We start from the raw sequence: 26,285 nt of genomic DNA, 5'->3' as shown, positions 1-26,285 counted from the left end.
CATTAACGCTGGCGTGGACCAGTTCAGCCAACGTGCGGCCGCTTTGTAACGTTTAGCAGGATGTGGTGTGCATTTGTTTATTTTCTGGTGGGTTTGGTCCATGACTGTACGTGCTCAATGTCTTCCCAAAGCAAGGTGGACACATCGATCGACCCATTAGTTATAGCTGATAACCAACCCCACAGAGATAGCAAACCACACGAAGGGGACCTGATGGTGAAGTGGATTCAGTGGCTGGTTGATGCTAAACAACAGGCAGCCAGGGAGCAGTTTCTTTGTCTGTACAGTGTTTATACATTCTCCCCGTGACCACTTGAGTTTTCTCCAAGTGCTCGGGTTTCATCCCACAGTCCATAGACGTACAGGTTTGTTGATTGATTGGCTTCGGTAAGTTATAAAAATTGTCCCTAGTATGTAGGGTAGCGCTAGTGAACAGGGGGATCACTGGTCAGCACGGATTCAGTGGGTCGAAGGGCCTGTTTCCGCGCTGTATCTCTAAAGTCTAAAAAGTCTATAGTAAAGATGATCAGATCCCATGCAGCACAGGCCGACCCTGGGAGGTGATGAAGGATACACCAATCAATGGGATTCTGCACTCTGTCTGGGTAAGAAGCTTGCTTTAATTTCTTATTTCAGTTTGCAAATGCCCTTAGACTGACTGTCTAGGTTTAACTTTACAAGCTAAAGAACATTTTGCAGGGCAGTTGTGGTAATTCCAGGAGCCCAGCTTGATGCTTGCTAGAAAGGTCTGTCGCACAAGAACTTTGTACCCCTCCAGCACTGCCTCCAGAAGAGGGAAAGTTGTCTTCTGGGTTGTTTCCCATCCTCCTGCCCTGGGGCTGGTTGTTCCCCAGTTGGCCGAGGGATCCGTTGGATAATTCACTTGCAGAACAACTGAGGAAACCACCTCCCCCACTTGCCCACCCGACTGTCCATCCTCACCCACCTCCCACCCCTCTCCCACATCCTGCACCACCACCTCACCCCACGGCAGCTCAGGGAACATTTGCGTTGATGATTCCAGCATCATCATTCTTTTTACAGTTAGCTCCTTCATTTACGCTGTCTCTCAATGTCAAGATCAGCGACACAGGTCCAATAAATGCAGCTGCTGTTACTTTGTCCATCTGCGATGTCACCTTGAATATCGTAGGACATTTCAATGATAAAATCTCCCGAGTGCCAGCCTCCAAAATATCAGGTATCGTCCTGGGTCTAGTCAGAGTTTCACAGATGAGTTTTTCCACACCTAGCTCCATCTCACTACAATTGCTGACTACAGTGTCACGGGTGTGATTCACAAACATATAATGGCTACAGATTCAGCACTGCGGACCCATTGGTCTGTCACTGGTGTCACACTGATTCACATCAAATCGATTTGCATTTTTCAGCAAGTCCATATTGTAAAGACTTGGATATTCACCTTGTGAATTAACAAATTCAACTTAACTGCTTAACAAATACGCGCAGACATCAATCTGACACGCACACACACAACTACCACTACACACATACAAACCTTGTATACACCAACCTCACACTTACACTCCAATCACACACACTTACCAACATACACTCCAATCTCTCACACATACTACTACCTCACATTCATACACACCAACCAAACACAAAAAAACGTACACATGTCTCTCTCTCTCACACACGCAACAATCTCTCATACCAAATGTGTGGGAAGGAACTGCAGATGCGGGTTTAAACCGAAGATAAACACAAAAATCTGGAGTAACTCGAGCGGGTCAGGCCAAATGCAAATTGGAGGAACAGCATCTCATATTGGGCAGCTTACAACCCAGTAGTATCAATATTGATTTCTCTAACTTCAAGAAAGCCATGCATCCCCTCTCTCACCGTCCCTTCCCCACCCTCATCATCGTAACGGTTTCACTGTCGTCCTGTTGAGTTTCACTATCTGTACAACTTGTTATCATCCTAGCCTAAGCCAACAATGGACCATTGTGGGCTCCACCTTTCTTTGATCATCGTAATTTTGCATATCTTTCATTCACTCATTCTATATCTCTCTAAATCACAGTCCATATCTCTCACTTCCCTTTCCCCGACTCTCAGTCTGAAGAAGGGTCTCAACTCGAAACGTCACCCATTCCTTTTCTCCAGAGATGTTGCCTGACCTGTTGAGTTACTCCAGCTTTTTGTGTCTCTTTTTGAATCACTCGTACCAACTTAACACACACTAGTCTCACACACAACAAACTCACATACACACACATGCCCAAACTCCACCCGCACACACACACACGCACACACAACATGCTCACATACATAGACATGCCCAAACTCCACACACATACAACATGCTCACATACATAGACATGCCCAAACTCCACACACACACCACGCCTACATTCATAGACATGCCCAAAAGCCAACCCCACACATACTCACCATGCTCACATACATAGACATGCCCAAACTCCACACACACATACACACACACCATGCCCACATACATAGACATGCCCAAACACCAACCCCACACACACACACCATGCCCACATACATCGACATGCCCGACACACCATTCACACCCCCCTACGGACTGACTGTGGTGTCGGGGGGCAGTTGTTCGCCCCCAGAGCTAGAGCTCGGACTTGCCGCTGAGCGAGCTCTCGTTGGTCTTGGTCTCATGGCTGACGGACTGCGTCCTCTTCCTGCGGCCGCACACGAAGTGGCAGAATCGCTCGCGGAACTTCTCGCCAACGAAGAAGTAGACGACGGGGTCGAGGCAGCTGTTGAGGCTGGTGAGGCAGGAGGTGACGCGGTTGCTAAGGGCCATCAGCCGCCGCTGCCGGCAGTCGGCCTGTGCCGTGCCGCTGGACAGGATGTAGAGGTAACGGTTGATGTGGTAGGGCACAAAGCAGATGAGGAAGATGGTCAGCACCAGGATGATCATCTTGATGGCCTTGTCCTTCAGGTGCCTCTCGATGCGGTTGCCCCGGCGGAGGCTGTGGATGATGAGCAGGTAGCAGGTCACCGTGATCACGAAGGGCACCACAAAGCCCACCGTCAGGGGCACCAGGGCGAAGCTGGAGGTCTTCTCGCGGTAGAGCTGGAGGCAGACGGTGGTGGTGTTGCTGCTCTGCAGGGTCTGCGGCGCTCCTAGCATGGGAGCCACCCCCACCACCACCAGCACCCACAGCGCCACGCAGGCCATGTTGGCATAGAGTGGCTTGCGGACGCGCATGGACCTGACCGGGTAGACGATGGCCAGGAAGCGGTCGGCGCTGATGCAGGTGAGGAAGAAGATGCTGGCGTACATGTTGAGGTAGAAGAGGAAGCCGGTGATGCGGCAAGGCACCTCGCCAAACGGCCAGTGGTTCTGGCTCAGGTGGTAGACCATACGCATGGGCAGGATCAGCACGTAGCACAGGTCGGCCACCGCCAGGTGCATCAGGTAGATGTTGGTGGTGGTATTGGTATTGTTGTCGCAGGAGAAGACCCATACGGCCAGGATGTTGCCCACAAACGCCAGCACGAACACCACCCCGTAGAAGGAGGAGAAGAAGAGGTTCTCCTCGACGCTCTCCTGGACGCACTGTGGCCCACTGGCATTGCTGGGCAGGATTGGGTACGCCATGGTCACCCTCACAGAATGCAGGCCGCGCACAGCTTCAGTGGACGTCTGGAAAACAAGCAGAGGCTGAAGATCAAAACCTGTCCACGATGGAAGTCAGAATTCAAAGCAGGAAACACTCATCACGCCGGGCAGCATCTGTGGAGGGTGAAACGGTTATCGTTTCTAATCTGAGAACCTTTGCCAGAACCCATGGCTCTGACAATGGAGTCTTGATCCGAAACATTAACTCTGTTTCTCTCTCCACCGATGCTGTCAGATTTGTTCAGTTTCCAACGTTTTCCATCTATTTCCCCCTCTTGCAGCTCCATCTTGCAGATGGTTGTTGCTGTGATTTGTGAGGCTCATTGCAAACTCACTATTTCTTGTCTATATCCTACTACAGATTCTTTGTTTTTTTCCATCCATTTCCTTTTTGCATATCTGGTCTAAACACATGCACCATCACTTCCCTCTGTGTCAGTGCACATTTTCGATTCCAATGAATGGTCATAGACTTCAAATGTGGATTCTCTTCCTTTCTCCACCTGTTGAGTATTTCCATCACTTTTCTTTTTTAATTTCTATTCATGACAAACTACTATCAATTGTCAGAGCTGCTGATTGTGCTTTCACTGAACCCCATTATGAAGGCTTCATTGCAAACTGCGAATAGCATTTGCAGAGCTCATTACAGCTGTTCAATGTGAATCGAAACAGTTTCATTACAAACTGCTAACCATGCACTTGCATTAGACAAAATGTGTAGGAAGGAACTGCAGATGCTGGTTTAAATCGTAGACACAAAAATGTTCAATTGTTCGAGGGTCAGAGGCAGACTTTGAGCTGTGTGTAATGTACAAATTATTTTAGCTATGGCCTTTAAGAGGTATATATGTGCAAGAAGTGTACAAGGAAACATGAAAAAATACTTTAGGTGCGTTTGGCTTCTGTAATGACTGTTAGCCTGCAACATAGTGTGCAGACTGCAGTAATCAATCCTACAAATGGTGACAAATGTTTAGTAACATCGCAAGTAATGCAGTAATAAATATGACTGGTAATCTTTGTAGCCCACAATAAGGAACCTATACCATAGTGTTGACTGCAGTAGAGTCAGTAATCAGAGCATGCACTCCAATTTTAATTTAGTGGATTTTGCAGCTTTTATAAATGTTTTGGTGTGAATGTGTGTACACGCATAGCCATTACCTCAAGTTCTGCATATTTTTAGATAGTTTTTAAGGGTCCCTCTACTTTAAACTGCCCCAACACATATCCAGCTGCCTATAATAATCAATATTACTTGCAGTGTGTGGTGTAAGGACCCCATTGTAATAAATGAACGGACAGTTAAGATTGTGCTAATTACATCATGATGATTATGCATTGATGAAATGAGCCGGCTGTGATGAGTGGCAAACGTTTTGTGGAATGGAGCTACCACTTGTGGCCAGTAGGGGTCAACACTGCTCAGTCTGAGACATCACATGGAAACAGGCCCTTCGGCCTACTGAGTCTGTGCCAACCATCAACCGCCCATTTACAATAATCCCTCGTTGATCCCATATTTACTCCCCCACGTTCTCAACAATTCCTCTAAGGGAATAGCACTCGCCTACACACGAGGAGCAATTTACAGCAGCCAATTCACCTACCCAACCCATGTGTCTTTTCGATGTGTGAGCAAATCGGAGTATTTGAAGGTAACCCACACGATCTCAAGGAGGACGTGCAAACTCCACACACACAGTGCCAGAGGCCAGGATCGAACCTGGTTCTGTGGTGCTGTGAGGTGGCAGTTCTACCGGTGTGTGATTTCTGTGGCTCAGGGAATGAATGAGGAGAGAGAGCTTTAAGTGATATCCATGTGAGTAATTTTTGCTTAAAACTGGACAAAGGTAAAATAAATAGTTATAAAGTATTAGTTATAAAAATAAAAATTAGTCAATAATATCATCACCGGCACAAACAACATAGCAACGGAAATTGAATTTTCAGGAACTGTGTGCTGGATGGCTTCAAGGTTTATTTCAGCAACTGTCCTTGCGATGATGGAGTGATGGATGTGATATCCATACACCTCAAGGCAGACACAAAATGCTGGAGTAACTCAGCGGGACAGGCAGCATCTCTGGATAGAAGGAATGGTCATGTCAGGTCGAGGCCCTTCTTCCGGCTCAAACCCAAACACCTCATCCTGGATTCTCCTCGAGCTTCAGAGGGTGACTGCAGCTCCCCGTCCACACTGGAGAGCCTGTGTCGTCTGGTCACTGGAAGCTCCTCTCCCCGGGCAGTCTTTACTGCAATTCTCAATCATTTTGCCAATGTGACTGATAAGGTTTTCATTAAAGAGATTCAAACAGGCGGGGACATGGAGAGTGCAAAGGATGGAAAATTAAAAGAAAGACAAGTTAGACGAAAAAGATGGAGAGAAATGAAAGCCAGTGGTTTGATTTTCAACAGGGTGAAAATCCTACTGGCTGAATTTTGAGATGCATTTTGTTCGACTAAGAAAGAAAGCAAAAGACCAGAGAGGGTCGACACATCCCACACACGGTGACTGCAAATCTAACAAAGAGTCGTGAGACAAAGAACAAGGACTGTGGAGTTCTCAGCAAGCTGCTGTACCCTCTTGTTGCTTACTCTGCACAGGGTGCCTGTTGGAAAGCACTGGATAAGATTCAGTTACCAGAGATAGAAGCTGTTCCGCGGAAAAGAATGTAAGGAATGCTTTGCTCAGACCCCGAGCCTCCTTCATCCTCCTTTGACCAGCGGTTCAATGGAACAGCCCACAGACAGGGCCAGACCGAGGCTGAGTTTGTAATGACTCTTGGAAACGTTCTCTGATACCCTACTTAGACAATCTTCAAACATTCTTCAAAGAGACTTGGAGAGACTCGGGGGGATTCTGTAGTGACTAAGGATCATCTGACACAAAGCACCTTCTCACCAGAATCAGGCAGGCTGATGGAGAAAGACCAGCTGCATCTCTCTGTCACTTGCCTTCCCCTCTCTCTCGCTTTATGCGGTAGCTCCTCTTTTTTGCTGTCTTTTGGATTTTCCCTTCTGCACGCTCTTTGTTCCATTGTAGATTTAGTACTTCCATGTGACATAGAGCAAGGCTATTCAGTACTGTGAGTCTATGCTGGCTCTCAGAGTAATCCCATTCCCCAGTCATCTATTCTCTCTGGGAAGTCCATGTTCCCTCTGACTCAACCCACAAACTTGAGGCAATTTACAGCAGCTGATTAATCGACCGACCGACATGTCTTTGGGATGTGGGAGGAAAGCGAAGCAGGTGAGGGAGTACGTGTAAACTCCACACAGACAGCGCCGTGAGGAGTTGTCTCTTCCTTGTCTCTTCCCCTTGCCAATGTCTTTTTCCCTTCTCTCTCAAACCTCTTCCTCTTCCCCACTTGCGTTCCCCCACCTTGAGCTCTCTGAGTGGTCAGGCAGGAGGTGGGAGATGGGGGGGGGCTGCTGGGGTGAAGGATGGGGATAGAGAACCAAATGCTAGAGTTGGGTAAGGGTAGAAAGGTAGGAGAAACATACGAGGGGGGGGGGGAAGGGAGTTTTAGGGAAGGCTGAGGAACTGTGCCAGGAGCTACCGACCTATCCCCTTATTTATCTAATTATTGTATCTATTTATCTATCTATTTAATCTGTCTGATAATTCCTAGATATTCCTATCTCAGGGTGTTATTCCCTTTTGTTTTCCCCCAGCTCTGATGTGTTATCTATACATCTTCTTTGCTGTTTCTCTCCAGTTAGCCTGCCTGCTTTCTATGAATGATATCAGTTTTGCAAAGTTTCCCCTGATTTGAATTGGAGACGATGTACCTGCCGCTGCATGTACCGTTGCATCAAAGTCCGACACACACTTCTGAAGCTGCACCCTCTGCTCTGCTTACTCAGCAGCATGAATGTAAACATTCAGAATGTGATTGCTGGGGCCATTGTTCTGGCATGAGGTTTGCACGACAAACCTCCTCCAACGAGCTTTTGATCGCTCTCCAAGGCAAGGATGCATCAAAGTGAGGGTTTGCTAAAATACAGCAAGGTATGTGTTACTGTGCTGTGCTGTGCAGAGCCACAGCATGCAAGAACAGCTCACTCCCTGAGCTCCAGAGCTCGAGTTTTCTCATCAAGTATTTAAAGTGCAGAATAACATAATTACAGCAATACCTCACTATTGAAGGTTCCTGGAAACTATTAAAGAAGTCAATGAGAGTGCAGCCAACATGTGAATGTTTGTACAGTGATGAAAGGATTCCAGGATAGACTTTGCTGAAACTGTTTTTTTGTTGTACGAGGTCCTAAGATAGTTTTTCTCTCCCTTTTTCCTCATCCCGTCCTATGTTTATTTTCCCCTGGTTATTGCATTCTCTTCTCGCTTCCTCTGGGTCTTGCCTCTCTCTATCAGCCTGTCACCGCTTTGTTTTCCAACCCCCCCCCTGCCCATCGCCTCTTCTTCCTGCCTTCCTCTCCCCTCCCATGCCCACCGTCTCCCTTCCCTACCCCTCTCCTCCCAGCACAGCAGCTCCCTTGCTGGCCCTTTGTTTCCCGCACTGCAAACTGCAACATGCTGCACACTGACTTACCTGCTGCTGGTGACATCCCGTCCGGTGCTCAGCAAGAAAGGGTCCCACGCTTGAATTCTGCTTCGAAATCCACCTGCGGTGTTTATACAGTGAAAGGAGAGGTACTAAATCAGACGAGAGCTGTACATTCCCAAATACGCTTACAACCAGAGCTGAGTGAGTCAGTCTGACAGAGGGTGTTTCTCTTTTATAAGTGATACAGCGGCTGGCGAAAGGCTATTGTTCAGCAACCAACAGAGGGAGCTCATTGTTTGCCGTATGAAAAGAATTTCAATTTTTTTTCGCTCCCTAAAAGTTTGATAAGAGGATCTTTATAATATTTTTTTGTGTGTGAATCCTTTATGGAGGTCTTGGAGCGGGTCACTGTTGCTCGGCGTGCTCCACTGTGGTGCTGTGTCACCCGCTGCTCACAATGAGAAGTTTCAGTTCTGGCACATCAGCCCAGAGACAGCGGTGGCACTGAGGAGGGAGGCTGGGAGGCCTAGCAACCAAAGAAGGCTGCTGAAAAATGCACTGCACTTGTGCGTCTCAGGACCCATGAAACAGAGGCGTGTTTAGTGCACCAGTGCCCCGAGATAATATAATCTCCCTGTCTCGCCCTCACGCTCCACTGAATAAAGTGAGCACATTCTGTGCGGCTGTGGGGTAGGACAAGGGATCCTTATTTCAGTAAGCACAGCTTTAGCCGATCACCTCCCACGTGATTTGGTGGAATTGGGGGTGAAAAAGAGTCGTAAAGCTGCATTACCTCTGTCCACTGAGGAACAGGTACGGAATGTGAGGCGATCGACCAGTGAATATTATCTGTGGTGGATCAGTCTGAAGAAAGGTCCTGGCCCAAAATGGCATCTGTCCATTCCCTCTACATATGCTGCTTGGTCTGCTAAGTCTTTCCAGCTCAAGATTCCAGCATCTACACTCTCTTGTGTTGATAATAACTGTGACACGGACTGGATACAAAGCACAAGTTTTGTGATGCATAACTTGTAGTCGGTACTAACTGACCATATCTAATACAGAGTAGAATGCATGCATTAACTGACCCTCAAGACCTCTCAACTAAGTAACCCTGGAACTGGTCCTGAACGATAACTGGCCCTACTAATGGAGAGCAGCTCCCTGAAAGTAAATGACCAGTCAACTACAGAGTGGGTCCCAGCTCATGCAAAGTGGATCCTGGACACAACCCGACCCTGTCCATTGCCCAGTAACCCCTTGATGTGAATTGGCCCTATCCATTGTGGATCAGATCCCAGCCACTCAGTGTCTGGGACAACATTTTGCCCGTCCAATACAATGTGAATCTTCGGCTGCTGATTCTCTCCAATCTCGAACAGGTCCTAGATACTTAAAGTCACTTTCCAATGCAGTGCAGGACCCAGAGGTTAATTAACTTTGCGCTGTGTAATGCAGAGACTCAACAATTGATCCCATCCAACAAGATGCATGTCCTGTTCCCAAATAATTACCGTCTGAGCAAAGTACATTAATTTTTTTTTAATGTTTCCAACACAGACCAGATTCTAGAATTATAATGGATGAAATCTATAGCTGGGCACTGATGTTTTAACCATCTTTTATCAGGCACTGATGATTTAATGAGCTTTAACCAGACGCTGAAGTTTCAACTGTCTGTGACTGGGACTAATGTATTAATAATATGTAACTGGACCCTGATATTTTAACAACATTATCTGGACAATTATGGTTAACTGATCAGGAACTAGGCATTGACGTTTTAATCAAAATTAACTGGGCACAGATACTTTAATCAGCTATAAATGGTCACTAATATTGGGATACATAATTGGATAATGATGTGTAAACCAGCCAATTATGTTTGATTTTTTTTTTTTTACCAGGCTCTTTTCTTTTAAAACTATAACTGGATATGGATATTTTAATCATCTATAAGTGAGTGCTGATGTTTTGATCAAGTATAAAAGAGCTCTGATGTGTTAATCATTTACGTCATTCTCAGCATTAATCAAACACCAAAGTTTTAAGCAATATCACTGGGGGGGAGGGGAGGGGCGATGTTTGAATCCTCTATAATCATCCACTGATGTCTTTAGTCATGCTAATGAAAGCACAAGTTCCCAAGTTTATGAACCTCCCCCCACCCCAAGTTCAACTTTACTGACATATGCACAAGTGTGGTGAGGGACAGGTACAGTTATAAATCTTGCTTGGAACAGCTTCACAGGTCCATAGACAGACAACTAAATAAAAACAGATTTAAACCAGCATCTGCAATTCTTTCCTACACATAAAAACAGATTACACATTACATTCTAAAAGCAAGAAGACTGTAGAAAAATCAAGACGTTAATGCAAAAACACGACTAGAAAATAAACAAGTCCATGTTAAGGCAAGAGGTGTGCCATAGTGATCCGTTGCTGAGGTAGGATTAAGGTTGTGTAGGTTTGTTCAAGAGCCTGATAGTTGTAGAAAAGTAATTGTTGTTGAACTTGGTGGTGTGGAACGTCAGATTTTGTACCACCTGCTCGATGGTGGCAGTGAGAAGAGGGCATGGCCCTGATGGTGGGGATCCTTGATGATCGGTGCTGCTATCTTGAGGTAACATTTCATGTAGATGTAGATGTAGGTCCTGTCATGGACCGGCTGAGACCACCACACTATGTAGCCTCTTGCATTCCTGTGTGCTGGAATTTCCATATCAGGCAATGCTGCAAGCAGTCAGGGTACTTTCCACAGCACATCTGTAGAGGTTTGCTAAAGTACTTGGAGTCAAATAGAACCTCTTTAAACTTCTAAGAAAACAGAGAACTACCTTCTTTGTGGTTCTGGCCCAGGACTGGTCATAAAAGGACTGGTTTCAGTTCAAATTGCCACCAAACAATAACAAACAAATAATTAGTTCCCGTTTTAATATTGTAGAACTGTAGCTTGTCTTTTATGTATCCAATTAGTTTGAAATAATTTCCAACATTTATCAGTCCTGAAATCTCAGTAGACTTGGGAGTCTACATTCTAGCAATCCTCCCTTGACTTCAAAGCATCCCCACTTTACAAACTAAACCTTTATCATAAACAATAAGCTTCCCTGTTCCTGACATTCAACTATGTCAACAACGTTCATTTGATTTGCTTTTCCGGAACTGAAACCAGGGCATTCAAAAAACTTAGGAAATTGTGCTTTTGTTGCTATGACTGAAAACATCAGTGGCTGATTATAGAGGATGAAAACATTGGTGGCCGATTTATGTTGATTAAAACTGAAGAGGAAAAAAATAGTCAAGGCAAATGTGTGTCCCTTGAAGACAGAAGCAGGGGAATTTATTATGGGGAACAAGGAAATGGCAGACGAGTTGAACCGGTACTTTGGATCTGTCTTCACTAAGGAAAATTTAAAAAAAATCCCAGATGTTCTAGTGGCCAGAGATCCTAGAGTGACGGAGGGGCTGAAGGAAATTCACATTAGGCAGGAAATGGTGTTGAGTAGACTGATGGGACTGAAGACTGATAAATCCCCAAGGCCTGATGGTCTGCATCCCAGGGTACTTAAGGAGGTGGCTCTAGAAATTGTGGACGCATCGGTGATCATTTTCCAATGTTCTATAGATTCAGGATCAGTTCCTGTGGATTGGAGGGTAGCTAATGTTATCCCACTTTTCAAGAAAGGAGCGGGGCAGAAAATGGGAAATTATAGACCAGTTAGTCTGGGGTGGGGAAGATGCTGGAGTCAATTATAAAAGACGAAATTGCGGAGCATTTGGATAGCAGTAACAGGATCGTTCTGAATCAGCATAGATTTACGAAGGGGAAATCATGCTTGACTAATCTTCTGGAATTTTTTGAGGATGTAACTAGGAAAATTGACAGGGGAGAGCCGGTGGATGTGGTGTACCTCGACTTTCAGAAAGCCTTCGACAAGGTCCCACATAGGAGATTAGTGGGCAAAATTAGAGCACATGGTATTGGGGGTAGGGTACTGACATGGATAGAAAATTGGTTGGCAGACAGAAAGCAAAGAGTGGGATAAATGGGTCCCTTTCAGAATGGCAAGCAGTGACTAGTGGGGTACCACAAGGCTCGGTGCTGGGACCGCAGCTATTTACAATATACATTAAGGACTTGGATGAAGGGATTGAAAGTACCATTAGCAAATTTGCAGATGATACAAAGCTGGGTGGTAGTGTGAACTGTGAGGAAGATGCTATGAGGTTGCAGGGTGACTTGGACAGGTTGTGTGAGTGGGCGGATGCATGGCAGATGCAGTTTAATGTGGATAAGTGTGAGGTTATCCACTTTGGTGGTAAGAATAGGAAGGCAGATTATTACCTGAATGGTGTCAAGTTAGGAAAAGGGGACGTACAATGAAATCTGGGTGTCCTAGTGCATCAGTCACTGAAAGGAAGCATGCAGGTACAGCAGGCAGTGAAGAAAGCCAATGGAATGTTGGCCTTCATAACAGGAGGAGTTGAGTATAGGAGCAAAGAGGTCCTTCTGCAGTTGTACAGGGCCCTAGTGAGACCACACCTGTGTGCAGTTTTGGTCTCCAAATTTGAGGAAGGATATTCTTGCTATTGAGGGTGTGCAGCGTAGGTTTACTAGGTTAATTCCCGGAATGGCGGGACTGTCGTATGTTGAAAGACTGGAGCAACTAGGCTTGTATACACTGGAATTTTGAAGGATGAGAGGGGATCTTATCGAAACATATGATTATTAAGGGGTTGGACACGTTAGAGGCAGGAAACATGTTCCTAATGTTGGGGGAGTCCAGAACCAGGGGCCACAGTTTAAGAATAAGGGGTAGGCCATTTAGAATGGAAATGAGGAAAAACTTTTCAGTCAGAGAGTTGTAAATCTGTGGAATTCTCTGCCTCAGAAGGCAGTGGGGGCCAATTCTCTGAATGCATTCAAGAGAGAGCTAGATAGAGCTCTTAAGGATATCAGAGTCAGGGGGTATGGGGAGAAGGCAGGAACGGGGTACTGATTGAGAATGATCAGCCATGATCACATTGAATGGCGGTGCTGGCTCGCGGGACCGAATGGCCTACTCCTGCACCTATTGTCTATTGTCTAATGCTCGATCAATGCTGACTATAACATGAGTGACTAGATTAACACATCAGTGCCCAGTTATAAATGGTTAAAACATCAGTTATAGATGATTAAAATTTCTTCAACCAAAAACACAAAGCAAGATACAGACCTGAAAACTATCAACTTAATTAGTTTTTGTTTGACTGATAAATGGTATAGAATATTGGGGTTACAGCAGTGTAGAGGCCAGATTACTGAATGCCAGTTCAGGATCACCAATCCAGAAAAATGTATTTAGATTCTATCATGGCGGATGGGGAAGTTCAGTTCGAATAATTAAATAAAAATGAAATGTTATAGGTGGCTAGTTGCAGCAATGGATTGCCATAATAACTCATCACTCTCACTCTTCATTGTATTGGAATTGATATTGTTTTATTATTGTCACGTACACGAGGCAAATGTGTTTGCGTGCTATCCAGCCAATTTCTACAAAACATCAGCACAATCAAGCCAAGTACAATGGTGCAAAGAGACAAATAAACCGAGTGCAGAATACAGTGTTACAACTACAGAGATAATGCAGATAAAAAATGTTCAAGGGCTGCAATGCGATCGGGTGGGAGGTCAGGGCTACACTTTTAGCTCAGGAGAGGACCGTTCAGTAGCCTGGTAACAGCAGGGCAGAAGCTGGCCCAGAATCTGGTGGTAGGTGGTTTCAAGCTTTTGTATCTTCTGCCCGATGAGAGAGCAGAGTAAAGGGAACGACCAGGGTGTGAGTAGTCCTTGATTATGTTGGCTGCTTTCCAGAGGCAACATGAAGTGTGGATAGATTCAATTGGGGGGAGGCTGGTTTGTATGATGGACTGGGCTACATCCATAACTCTCTGCATTTTTTATTATCTTGGGCAGAGCTATTGCCAAATTCCCAATAGGATACTATTTCCAATAGGATGCTATCTACGGAACGTGTGTAGAAGTTGACAATAGTCAATGGAGATATGCTGAACTCCTCGGTCTTCTGAGGAAGTTGAGGCAATGGTGTGGTTTCTTGGCTATAGCTTTAACATGGTCCACCCTGGACAAATTACCAGTGAACTTTATGCCTTGGAACTTGAAGCTCTCAACCATCTCCACATCAGCACCATTCATGCTGACTTTGGCGTGTAGACCACCACGTTTCCTGAAGTCAATAACTAGTTCGGCAAGGCCCACCCAAAAGCTCATCAGTCGGCGGCACAGGGATCCCGCCAGAAGGCTTGTCGAGAGCTGCCCGAAGCCTCGTTGGACGGCACAGCCGGGAGGGAGCTGGAGATGTCAGATGCGAGGAGCTCGGGCAGGTAAGAGGGTGAGCCAGGGTATTGCCTCTAGCGCCTTCCAAGCTAGCTGCCAGTGGCATCCCCGGGACACAAAGATGACCAGACGAGGAGAGGGACGTCGGTTCGTGGGAACTACTTCAGTACACGGAGCACGCGGACCAACCCTGGACTTTAAATATGGCGGCACTGGCATAAGTATTATATCTACCACTGCACCACTGGCCCAAAGATCAGTCCCACATGCTACTTGGGTCAATGTTAAATGTTCCTGAACAGTGGATGCACTTTATCATAGATTTATCCTGGTATTTCTACCTGGTATTTTCCTGGTGCCCGTTGATTGACCCCGTGAAGGTCGAAGACCCATCTGCCCTTCTGCACAGCCCTGCACCCGTCAACCTGCAGACTAGACTCAAGTTGCCTTCATTCAGTGTGTGGCCAGAAAGAAAGTTAAAGCAATTCTGAGGGTCAAAGGTAAATGAATGCTAAGTGAATCATTACAGAAACAGCTGGCACTGTGCATGATACCCTGAACATGCCTCCCGTTTGACCCATAGAGGCTCCTCCACTTCAACATAATTGAAGTCATGACTAAATCTCTGGAAGAAAGCAATTTTACAAAGAAAGAAGCTTTGCTTACACAAAAGCTGTGCCAAATAGACAGTTGGAAATATATGCCCATGAAGGTGAGTTCAGTGGGTGCAGTGGGGAGAACTGCTGCCTTACAACGCCAGAGACCTAGCTTCCATCCTGACCTCGGGTAATGTCTTTATGGAATTTGCATGTTCTTCCTGTGACCGTGTCCATCTCCCCCGGGTGCTCCAGTTTCTTCTGACATCCCACAGATGTGGGTTCGTGGGTTAATTGGCTGCTGCAATTTGTCCCCAGTGTGCAGGTAGAATCTGGGGGAGCTAATGGGCATGTGAGAATAAAGTGGTACGGTATAAATGGGTAGCCGATTATCGGCAAGGAGTCAGTAGGCTGAAGGGCCTGTTTCCAGCTGCCTGACTCACCATCTCATTGATAATTGATGGGACATGACTCCTGTCGGGGTGTGTCATACCTTTGGCCTAGCAGCAGCTGACACACAAGCTTCAAACCATGTACCACCAGATTTAAGAATAACCTCTACCCTGCTCTTATCAGACTCTTGAACAGACCTCACACATGCTAGCAATAAAATCCCGATCTTCCAATCTACCTCATCTTTCATCTTGCACTTTTTCCCTGCACTTTCTCTAAATAACACCATATTCTGTACTCTTTCTGATTTGCACTACCTGATGCACTCATGTATGGTATGATCTGTCTGGATAGCATGCAAAACAAAGTTTTTCACTGTATCTCGGTACACATGTCAATAATAATCCAATATCAGTCTTGAAGAGGAGATGTGAGAAATTCAGGGAAGAAGGTGAGAAGCAACAAAGGATGAACTTCAGGAGAACTGCAGGATCTGTGCTCTCACTGACCACTCAAGCCACTGATAATCGGCAAAGCAGTCGAGTTAAAGTGTACCTCTGGCCAGCCAGGTCGGGGAAAGTTCAACGATGAACGTCTGACAAGTCAGATGCCCTCCCAGATCATTTGATAGCTTCTCCCTGAACAATGAAGAGATTATTCGTGAAATTAAAACAGAAAATGCTGGAAATAACCAGATGAGGAATGAAACAAAGTCAATGTGGCATATTGATTTGAAAAGAAAGAGATATTAGTTTTTTTTCAGTGTGAAGCTTACAGATAGTTTGATATAGGGGAGATATTAGATGTTAGTGACAGGGGCAAATCAGAGTATTTCAATGCGAGGAAGTGTAAGGGAAGGGTGACGCTGTTAAGTTCACAGATTGAGAAATGTCACCAGATCAGTGGGATGGAGATATCGCACTGGTTTGTGAGACACAGACAACAGACTGTTTCCATGTTGAGGGGATAATACAGTTTTAGATCTTTGTGTACGGTGTCCTGTAGAATCACCCGGAAATGGAAACTCCATGGTTGTCATCTTCCTGACCAGGATAATGGTTGTGTATTTGAGAAATGCCCAAGGACTATTTTTGTATTTATTTTTGGGATCTAAGAGCCTGCACTTATTTCCCATCCCTAACTACCCATGACAAGATGAAGCCCCCCTGAAACAGCATCTGATCAGGGCACTCCCACTGTGCTGCTGGGGTGGGAGTTCCAGGGTTTAAATCCCATGAGGATGAAGGGCCAGCACTCTACTTCCATGTCAGGATGGCGTGTGACTTTGGAGGGGAACCTGCAGGTGGTGGTGTGCCATGTACAGGTTCCCCTTGCCCGGGACGTTGCCATTTTGGAGGTGCTGTCAGAGTAGCCTGGGCGAGTAACTGCAGTGTGTTTTGTAGACAGTGCACACTCCAGCGGTGGAGGGAATACGTGTTTGGGGTAGTGGGCGAGGTGCCAACCCAGGAGGCTGCTTTTTTGTCAAGCTTCTGGGGTGTTATTGGCTTTGAACTCCTCCAGTCAAGTCAAGAGCATCCACCGCACTCCCTACTTTGTCTTGGGGTGTCAGGAGGTGAGCCACTCAATGCACAACACCAGCCTCCGACCTGCTCTTGTTACCACGGTGTGTAGCTCCACTGGAGTTGCCCCTTGTCAGTACCCTCTGCAACACTTTTCAGTTTCCTTTGGCAGTTCACTTACATTCCTCATCCCTCGCGTATGTGCCGAGTTCATTGCTCTAAACTATTGTGGGAGCAGCGAGCTTTGGACGTTGGGACTGTTGTGAGCCTATCGCTGTGTGCACTCGGAATACCTCATGGTGCTGACATGAACAGAATGTGCTTTATTTGGGTTAGTTCACTCTGGGAGTTGATTTATGGGAATACAGATGTTTTCATACAGAGAACTGAGGAAAGAAGACGGCAGCTGTGCTGAGACTGAGCCAGCCCAGTGACCTCGATAGCAGCCACAGAAAGGATATCTCTATCAATTCACGGAGGCATACAAAGAGCATTTTCTGCATTGCAAAAGAGCACATTCTGTCCTGTAGGAACCTGACTTTGATTTCAATCATGAAAATGCTGCCAATTTAAACAAAGCATCTGTCTTACCAAAACATGGTAGTTTTAGATAACCACCTTCAAAGAGATTGTTCACTTACGTACAATGCAGTTCAGAGCAGCACAGGCAGGTAAACACGTCAGTAAAGATACATATTGATGGTCAGTAAACTCCCATGCATGTTAGCAAGGTCACATTAGCAAGAAATCACAGTTCACTTGCATCTATGTTGCATTTTCTTATGACAAAAATATTCCAGATCTGTTTAAAGCTGATGAATGACCATTACTATGCAATGCAGTTTAAATCTAAAAGGAGGGAAGGATATTTTTTTCATTTGTAGGGCAAGAGATTCTCATTTCAATTGCCAACAAAACAAAAAGCATTCAAGTTTGCGCATAAGTAGAGGGCTGTGCATGTGTGCACACAGTTGCTGTGCATGTGCGCACACAGTTGCTGTACATGTGCGCATACAGTTGTTGTGCATCTGTGCACACAGTTGTTGTGCATCTGTGCACACAGTTGCTGTGCATGTGCTCACACAGTTGCTGTGCATGTGTGCACACAGTTGCTGTGCATGTGTGCACACAGTTGCTGTGCATGTGCGCACACAGTAGTTGTGCATCTGTGCACACAGTTGCTGTGCATGTGTGTACACAGTTGCAGTGTGCATGTGCGTACACAGTTGCTTTGTACGTGTGCACATAAACTGACTTAAAAGCAATATTCGGTCTCTCCCAAATAAAAGCAGAAAATGTTGAAAACACTCAGCAGATCAGGCAGTATCTGTGGAGAGAGAAACAGTTAAAGTTTCAGCTCGAGGACCCTTCATCAGAGCAAGATCTGAAGAAGGGTGCCAGACCTGAAACGTTAACCGTTTCTCTCTCCGCAGGTACTGCCTGACCTGCTCAGTGTTTTCTGTTTTTATTTCAGATTCCCAGCTTCTGCAGTTTTTTGATTTTCATTTTGTTTCTCCCCCACTCGCTGAGCTGGCTGCCTTTCCTGTGTTTAATCTTTCCTACAATTAGTCTTTCCCTCAATCCATACCGGGCAGCACATGTATGTTGCATGTCAGAAGCCCTGTTCCCAGTCCCTTGCACATGTATGTTGCATGCCAGAAGCCCTGTTCCCAGTCCCTTGCACATGTATGTTGCATGCCAGAAGCCCTGTTCCCAGTCCCTTGCACATGTATGTTGCATGCCAGAAGCCCTGTTCCCAGTCCCTTGAAATTTCACTCTGTCGGAAACATATTTCAAAATATAACAGTAATACAGATCATGGCTTGAGAGCATGGACGATGGTAAATACAGAACCACAATCTGTTGATTTGTTGAAACCTGATGAAATATTTGCATCATTTGCTGTGTTCATTAATGTATTTAATATTATAACATTGCAATGTAATATGTTATTATGGCATTTCAACATCCTTTGCATTATAACATTATAAGAATTATGCAAGAGAACTGTTTTGCTCTTTGGTATGAGTCATAGCACAAAGTCCTGATAGACATAGGATTGTGGGCAGTGCACCATAGATGGATGGGATCTCAATTTAATGTTTCATTGAAAAGACGGTGACCTGCAATACTCCTGCAACGCAACCAAGGCTTTGTAATCAACCTTCGCACTGGTGCTCAAACCCCCTCCTCCCACCCTCAAAGAACCATTGAATGCCAGTGGGCACTAGTTCCCTTCGGCTATCTGAGACAGGTGTTCTTTGCTTTAATTCATAAGTTCATCCAGCATCTACTTGGGAAATTGTACCAAAATGCTATTTGGCTTCTCTGTGGGCATAGGTCAGTGTCTCTGTGAGGAGAGTATTTGATGCAGTTCTCCACTGTCTGTCTTTCTTGTCAACTAAGGTTTTGCCACAACTTATGTTGAAACATCTTGAAGTTGCCAGTGCCAATTTGTTTTCATCATCTTCATCCCCTCTCAGTTGTGATAAATGATCTCTTGTAGGCCAAGCTTTATAAAAGTGCAGTCCGTTTGTTTCACGTCTCTGTGGCACTGGAACATGGTTCTTTTTGTGTTCCACTGTGGTGTTTACCTCTGTCTCTCCCTGGCTCTGAGACGAGCTCCAACACCTCCAAACACCTCCAGTGATGGAGCCAGTGATGGAGTTCAACAACAGCCACTGTTGCAATGCCACTTAACCCCGGGGAGACAAAGGACAAAAGCTTTCCCACCAAAGAGAGGGTTACTGATAGAAACAAAGAACTGCAGATGCTGGTTAATACACAAAACGAAACAAAGTGCTGGAGTAACTCAGCACTTCAGGCAGCTTATCTGGAGAACATGAATAGGTAACATGTTGAGTCGAGACCTTTCTTCAAAAAAGTAAAGTTGAGGTCCATTGCAGGTGCAAGAAGAGTCTCAAACCAAAATGTCACCTATCCACGTTCTCCAGAGATGCTGCCTGATCTGCTGAGATACTCCAGCACTTTGTGTCCTGTAGACCAGTCTGACCAAGGGTCACGCACCGAAATATCACCCATTCCTTCTCTTCAGCGATGCTGCCTGTCCCGCTGAGTTACTCCAGCTTTTTGTGTCTATCTTTGTGTCCTTTAGAGGGTTGCTGGTGCCATTAGCAAAGAGAACAAAATATACTCAAGAATGCACCCAGGTAGAGGAATGTTTCTGTGATTGATATGGGTGTTATATGTATGTGTTGATGTGTGCTGTGAATTTATGGTTGTGTGTGTGTGTGTGTGTGTGTGTGTGCTATTTGTGTGCCTGTATGTTGTGTGAATGTACATGGTGTGCATATTGTATGTGTGTTGTAAATGTGTGTGGTGTGTGTTATATGTGTGGTGTGTATGTATTTAATGTGTGGTGTGAATGTGAGAGGTTTATGTTACATGTGTGTTCATAGGTTTCTAAGTGATAGGAGCAGAATTAAGCCATTCGGCCCATCAAGCCTACACCGTCATTCAATCATTGGTAATCTATCTTTCCTTCTGAACCCCATTCTCCTACTTTTTCCCCCTAACCCCTGACAGCCGTACTAATCAAGAATCTATCTATCTCTGCCTTCAAAATATCCATTGACTTGGTCTCCACAGCCGTCCGTGGTGTGATGTGAATGTGAGTGGTATGTGTATGTTGCATGCGTGTGTGTGTTGTATGTGTGGTGTGAATGTGTGCACTGTATATTGTGTGGACGTGTTTGTGGGTGCTATGTGAATACTGTATATCATAAGTGAACGTGTATGTGATGTAAGTATGCAGGCTGTGTGATCTGTTGTGTGAAAGCGTGTGGTGTGCACAGCATATCTGTGTCGCATTATAGAGTTTGCATGTGTATGAGCGGTGTGAATGAGTGTGTGTGTGAAGGTGCTTGTTTTAAATACATTGTGTATGTTTTATATGTGCATGTGAATGTTTTACGTGTGCATGTGCACACATACATATGCACACACACGCGCGCACACACACGCACACTCGCGCACACACACACACACACACACACATACACACACACGCACACACACATACACACACACACATACGCACACACACTCGCACACACACACACACACACACACACACACACACACACACACACACACACACACACACGCATGCACACAAGCACACTACTAAAACTTGTCCTCTCCCCACTCACTGGTCATTGTTGATTCTCTCCCACACTCGCTTATCCTTGGGTTTAATCTTTTCTCCTCGATTACTTTGGCCCACAATCATAAACATATTCCAATCCACCCACAGCCAATGAAGCAGTTGAACTACAGTTACTTGTGATTCAGTTAAATTATAGAAAGAATGAAGGTTACTCGGGAGCAGCAGACTTAGACATGCAAATCACCATGCTTTAGACACACAGGTCTGTGCTTTAGACACACAGGGTCTGTGCTTTAGACACACAGGGTCTGTGCTTTAGACACACAGGTCTGTGCTTTAGACACACAGGTCTGTGCTTTAGACACACAGGGTCTGTGCTTTAGACACACAGGGTCTGTGCTTTAGACACACAGGTCTGTGCTTTAGACACACAGGTCTGTGCTTTAGACACACAGGGTCTGTGCTTTAGACACACAGGGTCTGTGTGAGCTACACGTACAGGTCTGTGTCCTTTGGACACACAGATCTCTGTGTTTTAGACACACCGGTCTGTTTGCGTGAGACCCACAGGACCGTGTTCTTTAGACATACAGGTCTGTGTTTTCATTAGACATACAGATATGTATGTGCTTTAGACATGCGGGTCTGTCTGCTTTAGCTGGCAGGATTCTCTCCGTTCTCTGAGGAACCATCAAAGCATCAGCTCTGGTTCTCTCCCACCTTCGCTCGTCCTTGTCAGATTTGAGTAGAGACAGCACCACTAACAGCAGAACCAGCTGCCAGCACTGGGACAGCGTGACCGGTAGCACTGACCAGCCAGTGGGCCTGTTAGCAAAGCCAGCGGGAACTGTAGAGCTGGTGTGTAACCGAGGAGCTGGTTCCCACATTCAGCAGGAGCTGCGCAACAGGAACCAGTGAGGCAGGCTGGGGACCATGTAAAACAATCCAGATCAAAGTTCAGGGAAAACTGAGCCTCAGAACGAAAATCCTTTCTGCCAACGAGGTGTGGTGGGGTCAGGTGAACGATCCGTAGAGGGCAGCACTGGTGGTGAGAGGCTCATTGTTCTCACCCAGACTCCGATGGACTGTAAATAAATCCTCAAATTCATGCAAATAAGCAAACCTTGACTGACAAGTGTGACCTTCCAAGGAGGGTGCAGGATGACTACAGTGGGACCTGCACATGATACTTTCATGCTGTACGGTGCACTTTTAAATGTGAGGAAGACGCAGTGGTATTATGGTCATAAAGTGGCCATTCACTGACCTCTCCTGGGGCTGGTGAGGATGAGCCTTTTATAAAGAAAATACATTAAACCGCTGCAGGAAAGTAAAACAGATGTGGAAATCTGTTCAGTGTTCGGACTATCCCACCATTGACTATATCCACATTGTCATGTCCAGTGTTGTAGAAACCACTTGTTGATTGTAAGTGTCAAATAATGTGGAAATGGCAGGATGCTTGGACCAAAGTTAGTTGTTGTTCAAGTCATGGTAAAGCACTCTGAGTTGCAACAAACATTGTGGTTCTCCATCATTCCCCAGTCTCCATCAAACAATCGATGGAGCTGCCTGTTGCTGGGTGTGTGCCTGACAACAGCCCGGGTGTTAGTTGCAGAGAAACAAGCCCTTTGCCCCACCGATCCAACCCGACCATTGATCACCAGTTCATACTAGTTATCCCACAGCACACGAGGGGTAATTTACAGATGAACCTACAAACCCTCAGTCTTTGGGATGTGGGAGGAAACCCACGCGGTCAAAGGGAGAACGTGCAAACTCCACCCAGACATCATGCAAGGTCAGGATTGAACCTGTGACGTTGGCACTGTGAGGCACCAGCTCTGCTGCAGAGCCATTTTACCACCTTATCTTCAGATGATAGTGTCACCTCACCGAGGCCTGTAGCAACTCCAAGTCCACTGTTGTGTTATGGGGTGGGTGGGGTGGGTGGGGTGATTCCCACACGGCCTGGGTTCAAACCTATACGGCCCCCCGTCTATTGCTGGGGCTGCGCACTGAACCTGGTCCCTGGCTGAGCTGTTTCACACACAGGGTTAACCTTGAGCAAGCCCAGCCCACTCCCCAGACCCCCTACCGCACTGCTGGCCCACTCCCTTAAAGAAATAAACTCTGAAAACCCTTCTTGATTGAATCAGTGAGCTGCCCACAGGACAGCCGGCTTCACGGGGATGTTTTATGTGGAATTAAAGCAGAAGATATTGACATTTGAAGCAGAGGAAATCTGAAATGACAACAGCAAGCCCGCAGCAGGGGAGGGAGGTCCATTTCCTCAGATCTAGGGCAGCCGGCTGATTCCCAGACCAGGGCCCCTGTTCCCTCTCACACTTCCCCGTGTCAGCCGGGCTCTTAGCTGAGAACTCTCCCATCTCCGGTCACAGGTTTGTGGGCTCATGTTTCTTCCAGGTGATTGCAAGTTCCCGACTGCGGCTCACTGTTGATCCGAGCGAGTGTTACACTGTCTTAGGAACTGCTGAGGCACCGGAAATAAGCAGAGGTGGGGCCTGCCCATTCGGCCCATCACTTTCATTCAATCAGATCACAGCTGATTTACTTCAGTGTCATTTCCCTGCACTAATCCCAGATTCCATCATTCCCTTACCTACCACATAACTCTCGACCCCCACACTTAATACTGTTTGCAATTGGCGCTCCACATCAATTATCACCACCTGCTTTGATCTGTCATTTTCACACCTTACGCTTTCATACCTCTAGACCCTCTCTCCTGACTCTCCGTCAGAAGAAGGGTCTCGACCTGAAACATCACCTTTTCCTTTTCTCCAGAGATGCTGTCTAACCCACTGAGTTACTCAAGCTTTATGTGTCCATCTTTGGTTTAAACGAGCATGGGTTCCTTCCTACCCAATCCCATGTGATCTCACCAGCCCACCATGCAGGATCTTGCCACATGCCTCATCCTGAATGACTGGCATCTCATTTTCAGTGCAAGGTCATCAGTTGCAGATACCCCAGTCAGGGGGATATCTTCTGTACATCTGACCTGTAGGGATTATATACATTTCAACAAGATCATCTCTCATACTCTGACACCCTATAGGCCCAATCTGTTGAATCTTTCTTTGTAGGACAAGTCCCAATCCCAGGAATCCACCTGGTGAACCTTCGTTCTCCATCACAACTCTACCCTGGATCGGAGCCCAGGCCTGTGCACCATCACACAGGCCTGTGCACCATCACCCACGCCTGTGCACTATCACCCACGCCTGTGCACTATCACCCAGGCCTGTGCACCATCACCCAGACCAAGTGCACCATCACCCAGGCCAAGTGCACCATCACCCAGACCTGTGCACCATCATCCAGACCAAGTGCACCATCACCCAGGCCAAGTGCACCATCACCCACGCCTGTGCACTATCACCCACGCCTGTGCACTATCACCCAGGCCTGTGCACCATCACCCAGACCAAGTGCACCATCACCCAGGCCAAGTGCACCATCACCCAGACCAAGTGCACCATCACCCAGACCTGTGCACCATCATCCAGACCAAGTGCACCATCACCCAGGCCAAGTGCACCATCACCCAGGCCAAGTGCACCATCACCCAGACTTGTGCACCATCACCCAGACCAAATGCACCATCACCCAGACCTGTGCACCCACCCAGGCCAAGTGCACCATCACCCAGACCAAGTGCACCATCACCCAGACCAAGTGCACCATCACCCAGGCCAAGTGCACCATCACCCAGGCTAAGTGCACCATCACCCAGACCTGTGCACCATCACCCAGACCAAGTGCACCATCACCCAGGCGTGGTCCTACGTCATTTCAATAAACCCTCCCAACACTTGGATTCAAATCCTCCCACAATAAAGACGATGTACTATCGGCCTCCCTAATTGTTCACGGTATCAGCACATAAACATCTGGTGCTTCATGAACAAGGAATATTGGCTTTCTGAACAACACCTTCAATCTCTCATCATGCAAAAAAAACTCACCTTTTAAAAAAATTAGGTAAATGGATGACCTGATTTTACCATTTATATCCCATCTGCCACGCCCTTTCCCATGTCTCTACAACCCCCCCCCCCCCCCCCCCCCGGGTCCTCTCTGTCTTTTCACTGCCCACACAAGTTGGATATATGGCACTCCATCCCCTCATCCCAGTCATTGATGGAGATGGTGAAGAGTTCTCCATGCGGTTGCAGGGAAAACATGCAAACTCGTCACAGATAGCACCAGAGGTCAGGATCAAGCCCCACAGGTCCCTGTTGCATTTAGGCAACAGCTCTACCAACTGCGCCAATGTGTTGTTTACATCACACTCAGGACTGCCGTTGGATTGAATGTGAGTGTGGAACATGATAAGATCACATTAGCTGAAGGAGTTTTTTCTCAGCAACTAAATGTGATGTATGTTGAGATTCAGTGTGTCGTGATTATTCGCAATTTTGTGTGTCAGGGACAGATTCTTCCATAAAGATAAACTGCTCGTGTTTTCTCATTGCGTGGCCAAGGTGAGTCCTGTGAGAGCAGGGGTGAGGATCTCAGCCTTCCTGCCTGGACCCCTGAACTGATTGTTGACCAGAGTCATTCATTCCACAGGAGTTGGATTTCAGCTCCTTGAACTGCAATGACCTCAAGTTCAAAAACATTAACGTTCACATGGAAGGAACATCCGAGAGGTTGCACCTGTTGCCAGATGTAGAGTGCACGGATTATAAATATTGATGGTTTATGGGAAGCAGCAGAGCTCAGTGCTCAGACAGTGACACCACATCAACACACTCCAAACTGTCAGAGCAGCCTGATTGTGCTCCACAACACACGACACACACATATACACATAAACACACACACACACACACATACCATACATACACATACACACACACCATACACACATACCACACACACACACACACACACCACACACATATACATACTACACACACACACACACATCCACATACACACATACCACACACACACACGCCACACACACATACCACACACAACACACAGACATATACACACGTACCACACACACACACACACATGCACACACAGAGCAAAATCTCACATAGGGAAATGCAGTGCTCCAACACATGCACACGCAAACAAAGTGCGCTAACACCTGTACATTGCTG

General features: G+C 46.3%; 2 protein-coding genes across 2 annotated transcripts in view; one reads left to right on the top strand and one right to left on the bottom strand.

Annotated features, from left to right (window-relative positions):
- The window catches only part of LOC144599588 (LIM and senescent cell antigen-like-containing domain protein 1), a 54,484-nt gene that overhangs the window by 11,325 nt on the left and 16,874 nt on the right, over positions 1 to 26,285 (top strand). The window lies entirely within an intron of this gene.
- LOC144599586 (uracil nucleotide/cysteinyl leukotriene receptor-like) lies at positions 939 to 8,516 on the bottom strand. Its single transcript, XM_078410650.1, has 2 exons — positions 8,200 to 8,516; positions 939 to 3,664 (listed from the first exon to the last, which is right to left on the bottom strand). Exon 2 carries the CDS (start codon positions 3,617 to 3,619, stop codon positions 2,621 to 2,623), a length of 999 nt encoding a protein of 332 aa, XP_078266776.1. The 5' UTR covers positions 3,620 to 3,664; positions 8,200 to 8,516; the 3' UTR covers positions 939 to 2,620.

The sequence above is a fragment of the Rhinoraja longicauda genome, chromosome 13 (assembly GCF_053455715.1).
Source record: "Rhinoraja longicauda isolate Sanriku21f chromosome 13, sRhiLon1.1, whole genome shotgun sequence".
Classification (NCBI taxonomy): domain Eukaryota; kingdom Metazoa; phylum Chordata; class Chondrichthyes; order Rajiformes; family Arhynchobatidae; genus Rhinoraja; species Rhinoraja longicauda.
The sequence above is the reverse complement of the archived record's forward strand: the minus strand, read 5'-3'. Positions and strand labels throughout refer to the sequence as shown.